Source organism: Dipodomys spectabilis, unplaced genomic scaffold, assembly GCF_019054845.1.
Source record: "Dipodomys spectabilis isolate Male_0828 unplaced genomic scaffold, ASM1905484v1 ptg000319l, whole genome shotgun sequence".
NCBI classification, from domain to species: Eukaryota; Metazoa; Chordata; class Mammalia; order Rodentia; family Heteromyidae; genus Dipodomys; species Dipodomys spectabilis.
The window spans coordinates 2,243,970-2,262,710 of NW_024870996.1; the positions used below are offsets into that span (position 1 = coordinate 2,243,970).

Below are 18,741 nucleotides of genomic sequence, written 5' to 3' on the forward strand. Positions count from 1 at the left end.
TGTTTCAATGGCATGGATGAAAATAATAATTTATTTTGACAGCAAAAAATTCTGTATGGTACATTTATATGAAATTTGAAATTAGTCAAATTAATCTGTAGTAGAAAAAATGCAAGTTTTGTCTTTGTGGATGATTGTTGAGAAAGTGTTAATTTAATTGCATAAAATAATCTTATATTATTATTGTGGAGTATGCAGTTACTAAAATATATGGAATAATACCAAATGTTCTAACATAAGCTTATATGAAGAGAGAAAGCAACAGGGAATAAATATTAATTTTAGTTACAATTTCCTAATAATTCACAGATGTGACTTATGGCATTGTGTGTACCTTCCCTAAGGAATGTTTGATATAACCATAGCAATACTCTTTCCATTTTCAACAAATGGAGCCATGTCATTCTTTCTAATGAAGGCATTTTCTTCCATTGTGTATATATGCAATATTTCCTTCATCCATTCATCTATTGAGAGGCATCTGTGCTGGTTCCGTATCTTAGCTATGGGAAATAATGCTGCAACAAACTCATTTGTGTTCTTACTTTAGTATAGTCTTGTTTGTGATCATTCGAGTAAATGCCCAAAAGTGGGATTGCTGGAAGTGCCATACTACTTTCTAAAGTGGTTGATAAACTTTACCCTCCCACTAAGAGTGCAGTAGGGTTTGCTTCTGTCTACATCTCCTCCAGCATCTGTTGTTATTAGAGTTCTTGATTCTAGCCATCCTAACTGGGATGAGGTAGAATCTCAGTGTTCTTTTGATTTGCATTTCATTTATGGCAAGAGAGGTTGAGAATTTCTTCATGTGTCTATTGACCATTCTCATTTCCTCTTCAGAGAAGTTTATCTGTAAGTCTGTAGAGCACGTACTTATTGGGCAGTTGTTTCTTTGAGGATTTGTTTTTGGGGATTTAACATTTTGAGTTCCAGGTATATTGTAGATATGAGACCCATGTCCGGTGTATGGCTAGTGAAGATCTTCTCCCAATCCGTGGGCTTTTTATTAATATTGCAGCTATGTCCTTTGCCATGCAGAAGCTCTGCAACTTCATGCAATCCCATTTGTCCAACCTTCCTTTGATTTGTTATGTTTCTGGGTCTCTATTAAGAAATTTTCTGCTTGGAAAAAAATATATTAAGTGAAGTAAGCCAGGCTGACAGAAACATAGGTCCCATGGTTTCGCTTATTTGAAATAATTGGTATATGTCTGAGCCAAGCAGAAAAGGTCAGATAAGATGATGTTAATCAAAATGAACTCCAAGATAAGGACACAAGTGTTTTTGTTTTATTTCTTGCTATTTTTTCTATTTATAAGGTACTCATGATTATTTTATTCTTTTGTATGTCCTTACCCCCGTGTGTAACCCTTGTTTGCACTGTATTTGATGTTGGTATAATTTGGAGAGGAGAAGGGAAAAAAACAATTTGTTTAAATAGGGATACTGGTAGATACATTGCAACAATGAGATATAAAAGACGTTATGTCAAAACACAAACAACTTTGTCAGGGGGGAGGGAGAGAGGGAGATAGTGCAGGCGGGAGGAGAGGATGACAAGGGATGGGATTGGGAAACAAAGGAGGAGGCAATAATGCTTGATAAGAAATATACTCATTAATTCGTTTGTGTATTAGTAAGCACTCTCTACAGCATTTTCACAATAAAAATTTATTTAAAAAACACAAATAGTAACAAAAAAGCAAATTTATCTCTAATACTCTCGGTTGTGAATATCCTTTTCAAGTTTCATGAGGTGTCCACTGGTAGTAGTAAACTCTATTTTCTTTTTAAATGAAAATAGGTGTCCTTCCCCCATGGTATATCCCCTGTTTTCACTGCTTCTGATGTTGGTATAATTTGTGGAGTGAAAGGGAAAAAACAAATTGTTTAAATAGGAATACAGGTGGATCCATTGCAACAGTGAGATGTACAAGACGTTACGTGGAAAAACGAACTTTACAACTTTACAACTCTGGAGGTTGGGGGGGCGGGACTGTCGGGGTTGGCGGAGTGGAGATGGGAAGGGCTGGGAAGGGAAAACAAAGGAGGAGACAACAATACTTGATAAGAAATGTACTCATTACCTTGCTCATGTAATTGTAACACTTCTGTATGGTATTAGAACAATTAAAAAATGAATAAATATATAAATTCACTTGCTTGAGACCCTTATCATGTCATCATAGCTGAAGAAAAAGTGAACCACTTTCAGGATCAAACTTAGAAAGCAGCACCTGTATTTAATTTAAGTTCCAATTAATATTTGTACATGTATCCTGAGCTCTTCTCTGTTTGACTTAACCTTAGGCCATGGGGTAGGGCCAAAGACATTACATACCAAAAAAAATAAGTAAAAATAAGAAAGCCTCTAAAGTCTATACCCCAATATCAAAAGGAAGGAATGCTATTATTGAAAGCCATGAGTGAATATTTTTAATGTTTAAAGCCGAATATTGGGTTTTAACTTTTAGCAAGTTTAGAATGTTAATTTCCATACGATTTATAATTAAGATCTAATTTCAAATTAGATCCAACTAAATAATAAATGCTAGACTTATTTTTTATTAAAGCCTTACTAAGCTGGTAGATAGCAAATAACAAACTCTTACATTTTCTTAATTGCTTTATATATTGGCAATGGGTGACTAATATGTGGATTATCAGGTCAGGTCAGATTTATTTTCCATTTTCCAAAGGAGTTACAATATAATTCTTATATTAATTTGGAAAGATTAAGTAAAATCCGAGATAAAATGATAAAAATGTATTCTTTTGAGTCATTTTCATGGTGACATGAGATTGATGTGAAATGCTACCATGGTAATATTGTCAATTCCTTTCTGTAAATTTAGGTTTCATATATGGTTATAGATAGATAGATATGCATATATATGTCAGGTATTCTATAATAAAATATAAATTCAATCAATTTCATTCATCTTACTATTTGCCATAACTCTCCTTATCACTTAAAATATATCTTTGAAACTTTTCATAAGGAACTTATAGGATAGTCTTGAAATTATTTCATTTTCAACGTTATGGTGAAAAAAAAAGAATTTGAAATATCAGATGCCAGTCAGATGCCAGACTTCTTGTAAAAGATTCTATAACATTTTGGAGTATCATAGAACCTGTACATCAAATGATGAGACACAGTATTAGACTTAAAAATTGGAAGTAGCAGAAAAGTGATTGTGAAGTTTATTGGCCAGCTGAAGAGAATATAAACATGAGCTAGAAACAATGTTCAATAGGAAATGTACTCATTAGCTTGCTCATATAACAGGAACACCTCTGTACAGTGCTGTAGGGGTTTCTGTACAGCGCTGTAGGGGTTTCTGTTATATGAGCAAGGTTCTGAGTACATTTCCTGTCGACATACAGAGGGGTTTTGTTACATGAGCAAGGTAATGAGTACCTTTCCTATCTAGCATTGTTGCCTTGTTCCTTGTTTATCCTCCACAATCCCTTCCCACCCATCTCCACATCTTACCAGCCTCCCCCATGGAAGTTGTAAAGTTCGTTTTCAACATAGTATCTTGTACATCATATTGTTACAATGGGTCAACCTATTCTATAAAAAACACCTTAACTTAATTTTCAATCAAGCAATTAGTTTATAAAACCTACCCTACGTAGTCTCAAAATGACTATAAATTATTGGAAATTTCCTGTCAACTCCTATTCTAAAAATAATTGAATATAACTCAATATTCTGAGGAAAATGTGATGTCATTTAATCGTTAAATTTCATTTGGATATCTGTATAGTTTCATAGTACCTCAGTGGAGAAATAAACAAATGGCAGTGTCAGTTATCTTTGTCCCTTTTTCCAAATCTTCCTTGCTCTACATTTCTGTCCTTGCTCTGATTGTTTTTACATCTCCAAAACAGAAGGAGGTATACTATAGACATTTCAGTAAGGATGTATATATATCAGCTTGTCCCTTTACCATCCATTTCCTACTTTCCTCTTCTTACAAGTTATTCATCTTTTCAAACCTGCCAGGCAGAATGCACCCCAAGACAGTCACACTGAATTCCACTTATCAGAACAGTGGACTTGAGCTGTGCATTCTTGACTCCATGTATGTACCTGCAATTGTAAACTTTACACATATTGGATGGGGAAATTCTGCACGTTTCAAATAGATTAGGTGGAATTCAAAGAAACAATTCTGAAGACAGTAAAATCTTTAAAAAATTTTAATTAGAGAACATTGAGTTTTTGACTCCTCTGTTGCTAGGTAAAAGTAGCAAGAATCTCAATTTACATGGGTTCTTTTGGAGATCACACTAAGCTCATGTATTTGACTTTCTCAAATTGTGTCAGACATTTGTTACTTATAAGTAATGGAAACAGATACATATACTTTCTCATATGTTTTATCATTTCATAAGTCATTTTCATCTGTTCTAAACACGGTCAAAATGACTGCTAAAGAAGACTTGCCATTATCTGAAATTTACTAAGTTAGAAGAAAGACCCTGGCTTCAGAAAGCATTTTGTCAATTTCAAAGTGTGAAATATAGTAAGGGGCTGATGAGTCCTCTTATCCAAGTACATAGCTATGTTGTTCATCTTCACTTTCTCTTTATTCTTCACAAACAGTATAAAATATACATGTGTAAGCAATCAGTTTAATGGAGTTTCTTTTCTTTATTTTTTTCTTCCTTTGGTCTAGAATTTTCTAGATTTCTCTTTTGCCTTTTATTCTTTCCCGAATTGTTACAATTACTAACTTTTCTGTATCATCTAAGTCTATAGAACCTAATAAGTGTGTGTGTTGCCTCATTTTGATTATGATCTAAGGGACCTCTGTTCAAGTTGTGAAGTCTGGCCACAGAATAACACTCCTAGTTATATGACCTTCCTGCCATGCCCCTGTCTCCAACTTCATCTCAGATAATTATCTTTCAGTTTGTATATTTTTGCCAAGATTTGGTCCAATATATGACCTTGACTTCTTATGTTGGTTTATTATCTATATCCAAATTAATAATGTGCCCCTAGTCCTCTGTGTTAACCTTCTTAAAACTTTACGTTACATATCGAGGGCTACATTGAGGCTCTTGGCTACTTCTTACATGAGGAGTTTACTAATGCTTTTTTATTCCCAAAAGATTCCAAAAGTACTACAAAATATACTTTACACAAAATACATTTCATATATATTGAAAACGCCTTATATTACACAAGACTATCTTATTTCTTACCAACTAACAATTTTGTGAGTAAACTGGATTGGTATGAGCATCAAGTCTGATATGTGATAAGAAATTCAAAAATGATAATACAATGTACTCCAACATGTTTTTATTTAATATTTAATATGTTTTAGGACTATTTTTAGATTTCTGTTGTTTAAAAGTATTCCAATTACAGGTTCATATATTTATTTTAATCACTTGTACTTCTTTTTTAAAAATAATTTTAATATAATTTGTTAGTTTAAACAAAGAAGAAAATTTTATTACATAGTAGTTAAATGACAATTTTCTGCCCTAAAAGCTTCAGGCTCCTGACAAACATCTCTGAGGTAAAATGGGATGCACACAATTGTGCATAAGTTTCAAGTTGTTTTTGTTTGTTTGCTTGATTTTTGCCCACCAAGAGATTTCAATTCAGGGCCTGAGCGCAGTCACTGAGCCTCTTTTTGTTCAAGGCTAATGTCCCACCACTTGATCTTTAGTACCATTTCTGGCTTTTTCTGAGTAGTTTATTGGTGATACCAATCTCTTCGACTTTTCTACCCAGGTTGGCTTCAAACCAAGATACTCAAATCTCAGTTTCCTGAATAGCTAGGATTATAGGTGAGAGCCACTGGCATCTGGATATTTTTCAACATTTTTTTTTGGAACAACAAAAAAGATTAAATATAATGTATTTAACAATAATAGAAATATCTGTAATTTACGTTTTGAAAACTGAGTCTGAGAATAAAGAGCAGTTGAGTTGAACTTTGAAAGACAAGGAGAGTATATCTCATGCTCTTGCCATTTTTAGAGAAAGTGTATACTTTTCCAAACATAAACAACTTTCAAATTAATTATTTTTCCAAATATCTGTTTAGGTTCACTACACTTGGTCTAACTACATAGTCTTCTTTTTATAGATTGCCACAATTAAAAACATGTATCTGAACACATAACATAAATGTAAAACTTTACCAAAGAACAAAAAAAGCTTCAGGGAATGAGCGTAATTACTTTCTTTATTGAATACCAAACCTTTAGAACCTGGAATTATCTACTTCTTTATGCCTTTTCTTTTTTTGTCTTGACAAATATCTTTTATTCATAATATATAAAGAACTGTTAAACACATGAAAAAGATAATAAATAACCTAATTAAGATGATAGAGAGAAGGCAAAAAAAACTGATACTTTGCAAGACTGTTATAGAAATTCTTCTCAAATGTGTTAAATAATGCTTTCTGGGATGTAAGGAATGTGAATAATTTCACTATTTTGGTTCTTCCAAGAAAAAATGCATAAAGAATTTCAGAATTCATTGAATTCTTGTTTCATGTTCCGTTTATAACAATTTACAAAAGCTATATTCTTTAATTCTAGAAAACACTAATTTTTTAGCTGTTTATAAGAAAAAAGCAACATATGACAACTTTAAGAAACATGTCCAATGTCAACCAGCTAGCAGAATAGTTTTAGATATTAGTATAGTCACGGTGTTTGTAAGTTATGAATTGAATTCGAGTCATGGATTCTGGTTTCTGCTCAGTCTCAATTGTCATTTACACATCAGCCTTCAGAAACACAACAACTCTCCTATGGCTCCATTTCTGTATTTTGAAAATGAAAATAATATTCTTCCAAGCATGAAAAATCCATCCTGTTGCTTTGCTCTGAGCCTGAATGACTTTTCCCATTTTTCCTTCATTGGCACTGCTTCTGTGGCAGGTATATGTCTCTTCCTTTATTAGGCCAATATGGAGTCTTATTTCTTCTTCAAATATTCTGAGAAGCTATTGCCAGACCACAAGAAGGACAGATACAATTTTCATCCCATATCCTCCCCTCATTGTTCTGGTCCTGAAAAACTGTTTACTTGACAAATGATGTGTGAGAAGTGATGACATGTGTCCTTTCTGAGCTTTAGTCCTCTGGTTTTCACATTATTTTCTTCCCCTGGGAACCTCCAACAGTCAGTCTGAATCTCAGAATGGACACCATGCTGAGTGGCAGTAGCATAGTAGTGGCTTTGTAGCATAAGAGGGAGTAATCAAAGTTGAAACCTGTTGAGTCTTTGTGCCTTTTCAAGACTACAGGTCTATATTTTCCTCTCTTGTCTTGGTTCTATCCTAAAACTCAGTGTCTAAAATAGGTAAATAAAATCTTTGAAAAACCTTCACTGTAAATGGCAGTGCTTCTGTAATAAAGGTTTGTATGTTTCACTTAGTAGAGATATTTATCTTCAGTAAAGATAAGATGGAAAGCTCGGAAAGGATTTAGAATTGTATCCCTCTAAAGGAAAATTGTTAGTAAGGTGACTAAGATAATCCACATTAAAGCAATAAAAGCTGAAAAGTTCTGAGGAAAGTTATTTGGACTTTACAACGGTGACAGAAAAAAAAGAGTGAAGGTGATTAAATATTAAAAGCACAGGTATCTCTGAAGTCAGAAAAAGAGTTCAAAAGAAACAAGCAATCCAAGAGAAAGAAATTCAAAACAATTTTCAAAATAGACATTATTTTTCAGCATTGTTGAATGGTTTGTGTTTGTGAAGAAGAATGCATCATTATTTACATTATTCTTCATTGTAATATAGTGACATGGGAAGAAATAACTTCTTGAGAGTCTTGTTATAGGGACACAGATAAGAAATACCCTCATGTACCATAAGATGAGCAAATACAAAGTAAGAATAGTAACAGGACTAAGCTATTTTTAGATAAATTTGTTCTTACTGATCTGAGTGATGCTTTTTACCATTATGTTAATTATTTGAGGTTTGCCTACCCCTTCCCAAATTAGACAAATGTATATACAAAATGAAGTACAGTGAAAATAGGGGAGAACATACAAAAGAAATGAAATATATTCCATGGTATATTGAAAGTAACAAAGAAAAATACTGAAACAATGACAGGGATAACCCACTGGAATAATGATACCCGCAAGACACTTTAGTGAAAATGAACTTTACAACTTTGGGTTGGTGGGGGAGGAGGAGTGAGGCAGAAAAGAGATAGTGGGAGTACAACAAAGGAGTGGGTAACAATGCTCCACAAGAAAAGTATCCATTACCTTACTCATGTAACTGTAAACCCTCTGTACAGCAACATTACAATAAAATAAGAAAGTGAAAAAAAATTGTGGGTGATACATTAAATTATATTTTTGTGTATTTTGTGTGTGTGTGTGGTAAGGAGGGAGTTTTTCCTGGGATTTGAACTCAGAGCATTGCACTGTCTAAGTAAGGGCTCTAATACCTCAAACACACTTCCAGCCACGTTTTTGTTTTGTTTTTTTCCCATTAGTTTTCACATAAGGCTCACATTTTACCTTATGGTGCGTCTCAGGTTTCAAACCTCCTATCTTTGCGTGTTAGGCATGACTCCTTTTTAGGACTGTTGGTTGAGACGTATTCTTACCACTATTGGCCTCAAATTTCAGTCCTTCCTAGGTCAACTTCTTAGATAACTAAGATTATTGGCTTATCACACCAGGACAAGCCCTAATATCTACTTATTATGATTATGACTGAGATAACAATACACTCAGAAAAGACAATGTTTAGTCTGCTATGCTATTCACTGCAATTCACTAATATAGATAGATAGATAGATAGATAGATAGATAGATAGATAGATAGATAGATAGATAGATAGATAGATAGTTGTGGTATCTACTTTTAAGAAAGATGTTGAAATAGAGAAACTAAAAAGCGATGTGTATTTTAAAAAAATCTCAGGTTAACACAATTAAGAGTCTTGGCTTCTTTTATTGGCTTTCCCCAAATTCTTCAGTAGCATTCATTTTATTTTTAGAACTTTTAAAATATCCTATAAATAACTTTTAACATATCCTATAAATAAGTTTGGGTCAATATTACCCTTTCTTATTCTTGTTTTCATATATCTAGCTCCTTGCATTCAGGGATGGTAACTTATCTTCTGGATTGTCTATTGTACAAATTAGTGTAGTGAGCATGCTATTGGTGATAATTGACTGAAGATACAGCATCCTCTGGATTAACTCATATCTTACCTGGTAGTATATATGTTGAAATTGAATCTTAAGTCCAAAAAAATAACCCCACAACTCATTATTAACGACTCTTTTCATAGTTGATATTTTGGAGACTATAGGAGAATATTACATCTTAAACGATGTGAATGAAAGAGTTGTGACCTTTTTCCTAGTAGATTCTATCTGATCACAAAATCAACAAGATATATACATTAGTATATATAATACCGACAAATATGTACATAGTTTCTAACAGACATTCTAGAGAGAAAGGAGAGAATGGGAAAATCAAATATTCATGTAAACATGCTATGAAATAACTTGTGCTAGCTACATGGCTCTGGAATCCTGGCAATTAATTGTGAACAATTGTGTCAGCAGCAAGGCAAAGAACTTAAGCCAAGAAGTAAATCACATGTGAAATTAACTATAATATATTGTTGAATTTACTTTTTTCCCCTCCATAATGAGATGTTCTTGTTGAAGAACACAAGGATTTCATTTATGTGCTGGCACAAGCTCCTGATTGTGTTGTGAGCTAACATCTCAAACCACACTGCAATATAAACTAAATTACTTAACCTGCACAGAGACTATCCATGATCTATTAGAATTTCTCTTGCCACCTTCACATTGTTGATCTTGGTAATAACTACAAAAGGATGTGATTTACTGATGTATTTTTCTCCATTAGTGTACCTACTGTGCAAAAAGAGCCTAAAACATGATCATATATACAAGAAAATGTATGGTACAAGAATGTCAACAGAAAATTTAGAAAAACAAGGAACTCAAAGTTTTTTCTTTTATTTTTGTCAGTTGTTTGGCTTTAATCCTTGTCCTGGGTTCTATCGCTGAGCTATTCACCTCAAGACGAGTACTCTTCCACTGGAGACACAGCACCATTTCCTGGTTTATCCATTTATTTATTTATTTGGTGGTTAATTGGAGATGAAGTCTCACGGACTTTCCTGGCCAGGCTGGCTTTGAATCACAGTCCTCAGAACTCAGTCTTCTGAGTAGCTCAGATTACAGGTATGAGCACCACCACCTGGCTACAATTGAGAGTGTTATTTAATTGTTCATTAAAAATGGTCAATAAACTTAACATCCTAATACTCATATAAATCTGTATTAAAATTGCAGCAAATACCATTCTAACAAATTATGTTATCTCTATATATAAATATCCATAGTTTTAAATGCAAACAATAATAAAGAACACAAGAAACCCTGTTTACTGTCAAATTTGGAGAATATAAATAAAAACAAGAAATATGTACATCCTCCAATACAATGTTACCAACTTACCAACCTTTAGCCTTCTGCACCTTAGGTAAACTTTGGTGGCAGCACACAGTTTGACACATGTGTTAGCCAACTGATGATGTTATTTTTTAAATTCATTTCTGTAATTTTTCTTCCACATGTCCCTAAATTGGGTGTAAAAACCTGGAGGGCAAATACATATTTTATACTTTGTTGCCATTAATCTCCTCAGAATGTATCAAAGTACTTTCATATAATGTCTAGCTAAATTCATATTTATGAAAGACTTTGAAGGGTAATAATATTTTCCATTATTATAACTGGAGTTTAGGGAATTGATGAATATACAGTCTAAAAATGAGGACCATTGGTCTCTGCATGTGAAGCTTATTCTAGGAATGAGAAAATATGAAATACGGCCTATTATATACGTGGTTTGGGAAAAGGCAGGGCAGAAAGTGAAATTATGCAAACAAAAGTATAAAAGCCAAATCAAATAGGATAATTATGGAGCAATCATATTATCTAGGAGAACCTTGAAAGAGAGAGAGAGAGAAAGAGAAAGAGAGAGATGTACAATGAGCTAGCTAGCCACAAAATCCATGCCTCTGATAAATTTATAGGTCAAACAGAATTTTCTTTTTATAATAAGGATTTTTTAATGGAAATAGAATTGATGGATTTACTTAAAATTGCTAAATCGATTTTAGTTGACTTCATACAGAGACATAGTTTTCAACAAATTACAGACAAGAATATAAATCCTTCAAAATTCTAGTAACTGGTCTAACTGAAATCAGTTGAATCATAATTTTCTTACACAATGAACGAATAGCTCCAGGCTAGGAAAGCAGATAGAGAAGGAGGCCAATTGTATTTGTGACAAGACTGTGGAAAATGGTATCAAGGAGTACTGACTAGTGTTCCACTCACAATGGAATCATGACTCTAAACTATTGCTTGCTCATATTCTCCCTTTGATCATTATATTCTCCAAGACAAAAAAAGTGAGATTTAATTTACAGCAAATGACTAATATATTTTGACTTCTTACAAGCACCTTCAATCATCAAAATCACCTGAAGTCAATAGAGAGGCCTACCTGCTTTTAGATGAAAGGGAGCATCTCAACAACAACAAAAAAATCAGTTTATATAGCTACACAAAGGACTTCTAGCATTTCATTATACATTTTTTCTAGTGAAGATCTTCTCCCAATCTGTAGGCTTTCTATTGCTATTGCTACCTATGTCCTTTGCCATGCAGAGTAAATAATAGATCTATTAAAAAGCTCTAAAAGCTCAAATTTTCAATAGTGATTACTCATAATATCGTGGAATTTTTCTGTTTATTCTTAAGAAGGAATTTAAATTACTAACTCGAATTTCTGACAGGACAATATTATCATTGCTCATTGTGCTTCTATACTCAGCTTTAAATTACTATCTAAGTATGTTCATTAGATAAGTGTAGAGGAAAAACTAGAAGCCACACTTGTTGGGACCTGAGGGTAAAGCTCCAAGGTCATCTTGACCCTTGTGCTCACTTGAAGGCACATACAAGGAACTGGCTTTCATGAAAAACACCAGGTGCCCGGGTTTGCTTTGCTATGTGTGTAGAGTTTGTTTCACTTTCTATCAGTTGACCTTGTCTTGTTTCAATCTGCATCTTGTTTTTAGTAAAATTTTCCTTGCTTTTCTGCAGTATGGTGACCTTAGGTTACCTCTTGACTTCTAATAGTATATAATAAGGAGAGTTAAAAATAAATGGTGCTGTAGTCTTGAGCTGCAGACCTCCCGACCTCATACTTTGTCTTATGTCTTTATTTTTCCATCCTCATCCCCTAATTCAGGATTCCCTTTCGTTGCCGGCTGGTTATGGCAAGTGGCGCCCAAACATGGACCTGAAAACCTGGGATTAAGGTAGAGGACCCCGCTAAGGTAAGAGGACACGTCCGGAAAAAGAGAGCAGGTGATAGTATAGTCGGGAGTAAGAAATTATGGGGCAAGATAAGAGCCGCATGTTATATGTGCAGGCTCTCAAGGGTATGCTTCACGCTCAAGGAGTGAAAGTTAGACAGAGTCAGTTAGAATGTTTCTTTCACTTTGTTGATGAAGTATACACCTGGTTCCCGGAGGAAGGAACCATTAGTTTTAAAATTTAGAAAAAAAAAAATTGGAAAAAAGGATTCAGGGACACTATGATGCAAATGGCCTGTAAGTTAAAACATTGCTGCTTTGTAATTGTTTGATATCCGTGTAGCCTGCAGGTTCTGTATTGAGGTTGTCAAGAATCTTGGCAGACATGCTATAAGACAGCCAATTGGGCCAGTGGGAGACGTCCCCCGGATCCCCATCAGGGTAAACTATCCACCAGTGTGGACATTTGGGCCCGTCTGTAGTCCAGCACTTTCTGTCTGACAGTCTACACTGCACATGCTGTAAATATGTTTTTTCTCAATGTTTGTATGTATGTATTTTGGAATTCTTGGAATGTTTCTCTTCTCAGATTCATCCTGATGTGAGAAGTGGGAGGAAACTGGCTATCACCCCCTCAATATCTGGTTCTCTCTAGCCCCTTTCTATTCTTCACTGCCACCTCCTCCATCCTCTCTGGATCCAGAAGTAGGGGAGTGGAAGGGGGGGTGAAAAAACCTAGAGGATCTAACAATAACTTAAAAGGGCCAACAGCGAGAACTCGCAGCTGGATAAAACCGCCACTGACCACCTGCAAGTGACACCAGCAAGATCTTAGCCTCGGGCCTTGGCCCAGGAGATCTGAGTATAGGGGAGAACCTGTCAGTCTGAGGGGACGGCCACTAGGGACTTCTTTCCCTTGCCCCAAGATGACTGGGAATTCTCCTCCACCTTGGAAGCTCCTGGGTCAACATTTGCAGGTATCTAAAAGAAAAATCTTCCGGAGGTGAGTATAGGGGGTTCGAGTCCTCTAAAAGTGGATTTGAGTCCCACTTGTGAATGGTGGTGAGATGTTAACACATTCACTGAGACCTGATTTTGTCTTTGTGGCCACTTGTCTGTCTTGTTTACTTCGGTGTGTTTTCTCTTATGTTTTCTGAAGTAGGGATAAACTGGGGGCCCACTCAGACTTTGGTTGTTGTCTTGTCTAATTCTGTTTTAGAATTGGTACCAGCTTTAAATATATGTACAACTGATTTTGATTTTTGTGCGCTTTAAGATCTGTGTGTGTTTTGTATGTGTTTGTGAACATGTTCAAGATAAAAATTATCAGCATGCTGTAACAATTGGGTGAGTTTAAGTTTAAAATTCAAAAGGTTATGAGGTTTGGACATTACCAAAAATTTTTAAGAATTTTCACATTGTTTTAAATGACATTTTAAGGATTCTTTAACTTAGAAAATTAAAAAATCTAGTATTCTAAAATGCATAATGCTGTTTACACTGTAAACAAGTTATCTGGCTTAACAAAAATGCATTGGCAGTTTGGAATTTATTTCTCTTGGCTAAAATTTGGGGATAAATATTAAAGTTTAAATATAATAGTTTGTTTAACAATGTCAAAGACATTACCTGTTCTGTCTGTCTAAAACTATGTATTTTCATTCAAAAACCAAGAGATAAAAAGGAAAAAATTAAAAGCCAATAAAAGATCTATCTTTAGGGGTAATGGGTAAACAGGCAAAAGTGCAGTTCAGCTGGTCATACATGGTGGGATGGGCCATCATAGGAGTCCACGCATGGTGAAAGAGGACAAGCTGGCACAAACGCAGTTCATCTAAAGAGTGAGATTAGGTGAATGTCCATTCCACAGGAGGGGCCAAGTGGCCCAGCTTTGTTCTGTCCTTTTTCTCTACAGATAAATACTAGAAACATGATAGTAAAAATTAGTGATGTGATGGTCTGATTAATATTGCTAAAACTGCCCCTTGGGCTTAAAAGGAGGGTTAAAAAAATGTTTTCTGTATAATGTGACTTGCTTTCAATGATGTTCTACAATTAGGATGTTTTTAAAAGTCATCAATGTGTTAAGTTTAACTTCTTGGTACAGTGATGGTGATTGTAATTCTTACATTAAGAAAAAAATTGTCATTTGAGTTTAAAAGTTTGAATGTATATCTGTTTTAAAACAAGCTGCCAAGAGACAATGAGTGACACTTGGCCTCAAGATTTTAAGGGATTTTTTTTAATGTAACTAAAAACTAAAATATAAAATAATAAAAGAGATTAATAGGAGGCTTAAAAAATAGGAATGGATTTTTGGATATAAAGTTTAAAAGTAAAATTGTTCTTAACATTTGCCTCAAAGTGAAAAAATTAGGATTACCAAAATAATTGCTTAATTGCTATTCCAGTTTGCTCTTATAGGTTTTTTTTTAAGTTTCCAGCAAGCCAAAAGCAAAGTACAGAGGATTCTTATAAGCTTGTAAGATGTAACTTTGGCTCTTAACAAGTTTCAGGTAAGAGCATGCTTAAAAGCTACTTCTGTGTTGACCACTTTGTTGCTTTTAATTGGAGTAAAGTGGCCTTTTATAAGACTCATTGATCTGCAAACTAGTTCAAAGCAAGCCCGGGCAGAAAAAGGTCCCTACGAGACTGTCACCTCTACTCAGCCAGAAGAGTGCTGAAAGAGCAAGCAGTGTTGCTTTGGGACTCATAGTGGCAGAGTGCTAGCCTTGAGCTGTAGAGCTGAGGGACAGCCTCAGGCCCGAGTTCAAGTCCAATGAACAGCTAAGGGAAATGCAAATGAGGCATTTATCTCAGTGTAGAGAAAATACTCCTGGGACAAGAGCAATGGAGGAGCATCCAGAGGCAGTAAGCCACTGCTTGGATGAAAAAAATATCAGATCCTAGAGTCATGTGTGTGGCCATTCAAAAATTGGTCAGAGCCAGGAGGTCATGGGAAGATAGTTTGTAAGCATGCCTAATTTCCATGACTATCTACTTCCTGGGGACAGAAACTTGTAATAGTACTAAAAAGCTAAAGTTATAAAATATGGGGGATGGTTTAAATCCCAACCCCTGTATGTGCCAAAAGCCCTAATTGGCAAAAACTTTTGAGCTAACACCAGCTACATAAAATTTATCTGCTCAAAAAAAAAAAAAAAAAAAGGGTTTGTAAACCTGAGAGTGTGTTTTTGTGTTTTTGTTAACATCTGTCTAAAGACCTGCACAGGTGACTTAGATATTGTTAGGGTCACTGGAGGTCACATTCCTAAAGATGCTTTTACAAACCAAAGTGCTAAACAAAGCTACATTGCTGTAGCTGGAAAAAAAAGTCTGTACATTGTAAAAAGTTAAAATATTGTTCTTAATGACATCTAACCCTGGTAACCTCTTTGTAAAATAGACTAAGGTTAGAGGTTCCTGGCTAGGTAGGATCAACACTTCTGAGTCAGCTTGAAGAAGTTACAGAAGATGAATCTACACCCATCATCCCCTATTTAGAACAAAGGACCAGAGTCATAAAATAAAAGTGACAAAATAGACAAAAGAAAACGATATGGAAAATAGTAGTACAGGCCTGAGCCCTCTATAGCTGCCTTAAAAATCAGCCTTATTAAAAGCACTATCTAGTTAAAAAAGTTGTCATCTTAGTAAATTGTCCTGTGGGGCCACAGTCTGCCAAGCCTATGTATTACTTGTATCCTTAACCAGTCTGTGTAGAAATTTATAGCCCAGCAAGAGCTATAACAGTCCCTTGGAGCCACTGGGGGATCCTGCTACTGCTGCTGCTACAGCCTGACAGTCACCTGGAGAAAATCTACATCGTTACCCTGACCACCTCCACCGTGGAAAAAGTAGACTAAACTCCTGCCTGATTCCATCTTTTGGATGGCTTCGCTTTGTCCATGTTACCATATACCTACTCTAATTTTATTATGGCTACTCCTCTTGCCGGAGAGACTAGCAAGCATTGTATTGAACATTCCCTACACTGCTTTGCCACTATGGGATTTCCTAAACATAGTAAAACTGATAATGGTCCGGGATATGTCGGACAAGCTTTTCAAACTTTTTGTAAATCTTACCAGATTTTTCACTCTACAGGTATTCCCTATATTCCTCAAGGACAAAAATTTGTTAAACAACTTTTACATGCTGTCAACCAGGCCCAGGGTAATACTACCAGGACCTGGCCATGTGGGAATTGCCAATCCAGTGAGAGTCATAGTCTGACCTCAACTATTTCTCAAGCCCCTTTGACATCTGCTTGAGTGTCCCTTGCCAAAATAGAATAATGGACAATGAGTCATCACTTTGAATATTTCTGCAAACCATTGTCTGCAATTATATTGCATACTACAAATCACCTTGATTATAGTACAAAACTGCTCTCCACTGCCCAAAATATAAACTTATTCTTTCTTACAGAGCACTGAAGTTAAAGAAACTTAAAAATTCAGTATTATTAATAGGAGAGCATCCAAACCATATGTATTCCCTGGTGTGCTGCATACGTACAACATTACATGTGAAGAACTCTTAACAAGAACACACAACACATTGAAGCTAGCCTAGGGAGCGGGGGAGTTGAATTAGATCACAAGAAAGTACTGACAAATATCCAGATAAGCGAGGGTCTACAAAATAACTGGCCTACTCTCATCTAATAGTGTGAGATGGGGGGGGGGGGAACTGAGAAGTGGTGCGATCTATGTCACATTAAAAGAGATTAGAAACACCAAATGCAATGTATGAACTTGAAATAATCCTGGTGGAGGAAATAAAACATATAAAAATGCTTTGGGAATAATTGGGGAACTTAGAATGTAATTATCATCTAATACTCAAGCAATTCTGTTAACGCAGCTAGAGGTGATTATACTGAAGAATGTTCTTAGCTACAGAAGATGCATACACCCAAATGATTAGCAAAATATTAACAATTGCTAACTTGAAAAAGTTAGTGCAACCATTTCAACAATTGTGTATGTTTGAGGTGTTCGTAATAAAGGTGTTTTGAAATGTTAAAAAAAAAAAAAAATTTGTTAAACAAGCCAACGGACTGTTAAAACACCAAAATTTTAAATTAAAAGGGGGAATTATACCCCTTCTCTCCTGTTAATATTTTTCTCATGCTTTAATTTGTTTAAGTTTAGATTATAATGGCCTTTCCACTGCATTGCGGTTTTGGAAAAAAAGAAAAAGAAAAAAAAAAGAGAGAACAAAGAGCTTTTGCCCAAGTTAAGTGGAAGGATCCTTTAACAGGTGATTGGCATGGGCCCAATCCAGTTTTAACGTGGTCGAGGACACGTTTGTGTTTTTTTGCAGGAAAAAAATAAATCCCACTGGTTGACTGAACATTTCATTAGGATTGTGGAGGCTCATTCAGATGACACAAACGCTGACACATTGGGCTTACATGCTGGATCCCCCGATTGTGCACCCTACAACTTGGGAGGGAGTTGAGTACTCATTCATATCAATAGATCAGCTTATGGTACAGCCCCCTATCCTTTCATCCAATATACAAAGATGGGAGATATCTCAGCTTCAGACATTGGAACTCCTTTTTGCTTTACCACCAGCTCTAAAGGTTCCATTCCAGGCTATATTATAATGCTATCCATGAGTCATAAAATTTGGATCCCAGATAAAAATTCAAATCTACAATATGCAGATGACATCTTTGCCAACTGGGCACTTAGGTTATGCAAATTCTACTCTATCCTATAGCATACCCTGTTGCATTAATTCTTCATAAGTAGTAGAATCTACAGGAGAGTCTCATCCAATAAGGTGCAGGCTTATGCAGCCATTTGTTACCAATATTTCTGGAACTAATTCTCAATTAATGGACTGGTCTGGAGCTAATCTTATTAATAAGTTCAAACTAGGACTGTGGTGGATGAATGGGCATCCTCAACATCATGTTTGGATGCTGGTGGCTGCACTCAACAACATAACCTGGCCCAATTCATCCCTTTTAAAAAATATTATGAGTTGTGTATAACCACCCCATGTCATTATGCATGGACCGTTTAATATCTCTGTAGGAGCTAATGATTTTAATGTTACCTGTTATAACTGTTCTTTTACTAATTGCTTGTATAGGGGCATAACTGAATCCATACTTATTGTTAGATAACCATCTTTTGTTATGCTTCCTGTAAATATTTCTGAAACTTGGTATGAAGATTATGGTATTCAGGTGTTGAAACAATTGAAAGAACTAATGCGCCCTCCTCAATTTGTTGGGCTACTTGTAGCTGATGTTTTGGCCTTTATTTCATTAGCTGCCTCTGCAGCAGCAGCTGCTGTGGCACTAACACAA

At 35.2% G+C, this 18,741-nt stretch overlaps 1 protein-coding gene across 1 annotated transcript in view; it reads left to right on the plus strand.

Annotated features, from left to right (window-relative positions):
• LOC122127995 (gametocyte-specific factor 1-like) overlaps positions 1-12,908 on the plus strand; it is a 97,980-nt gene extending 85,072 nt beyond the window's left edge. The window contains exon 6 of the mRNA XM_042702299.1: positions 12,751-12,908. Within this exon, the coding sequence (XP_042558233.1) occupies positions 12,751-12,908 (158 nt within the window). The remainder of the gene's footprint in view (positions 1-12,750) is intronic.
• The last annotated feature ends 5,833 nt before the right edge of the window (positions 12,909-18,741 follow it).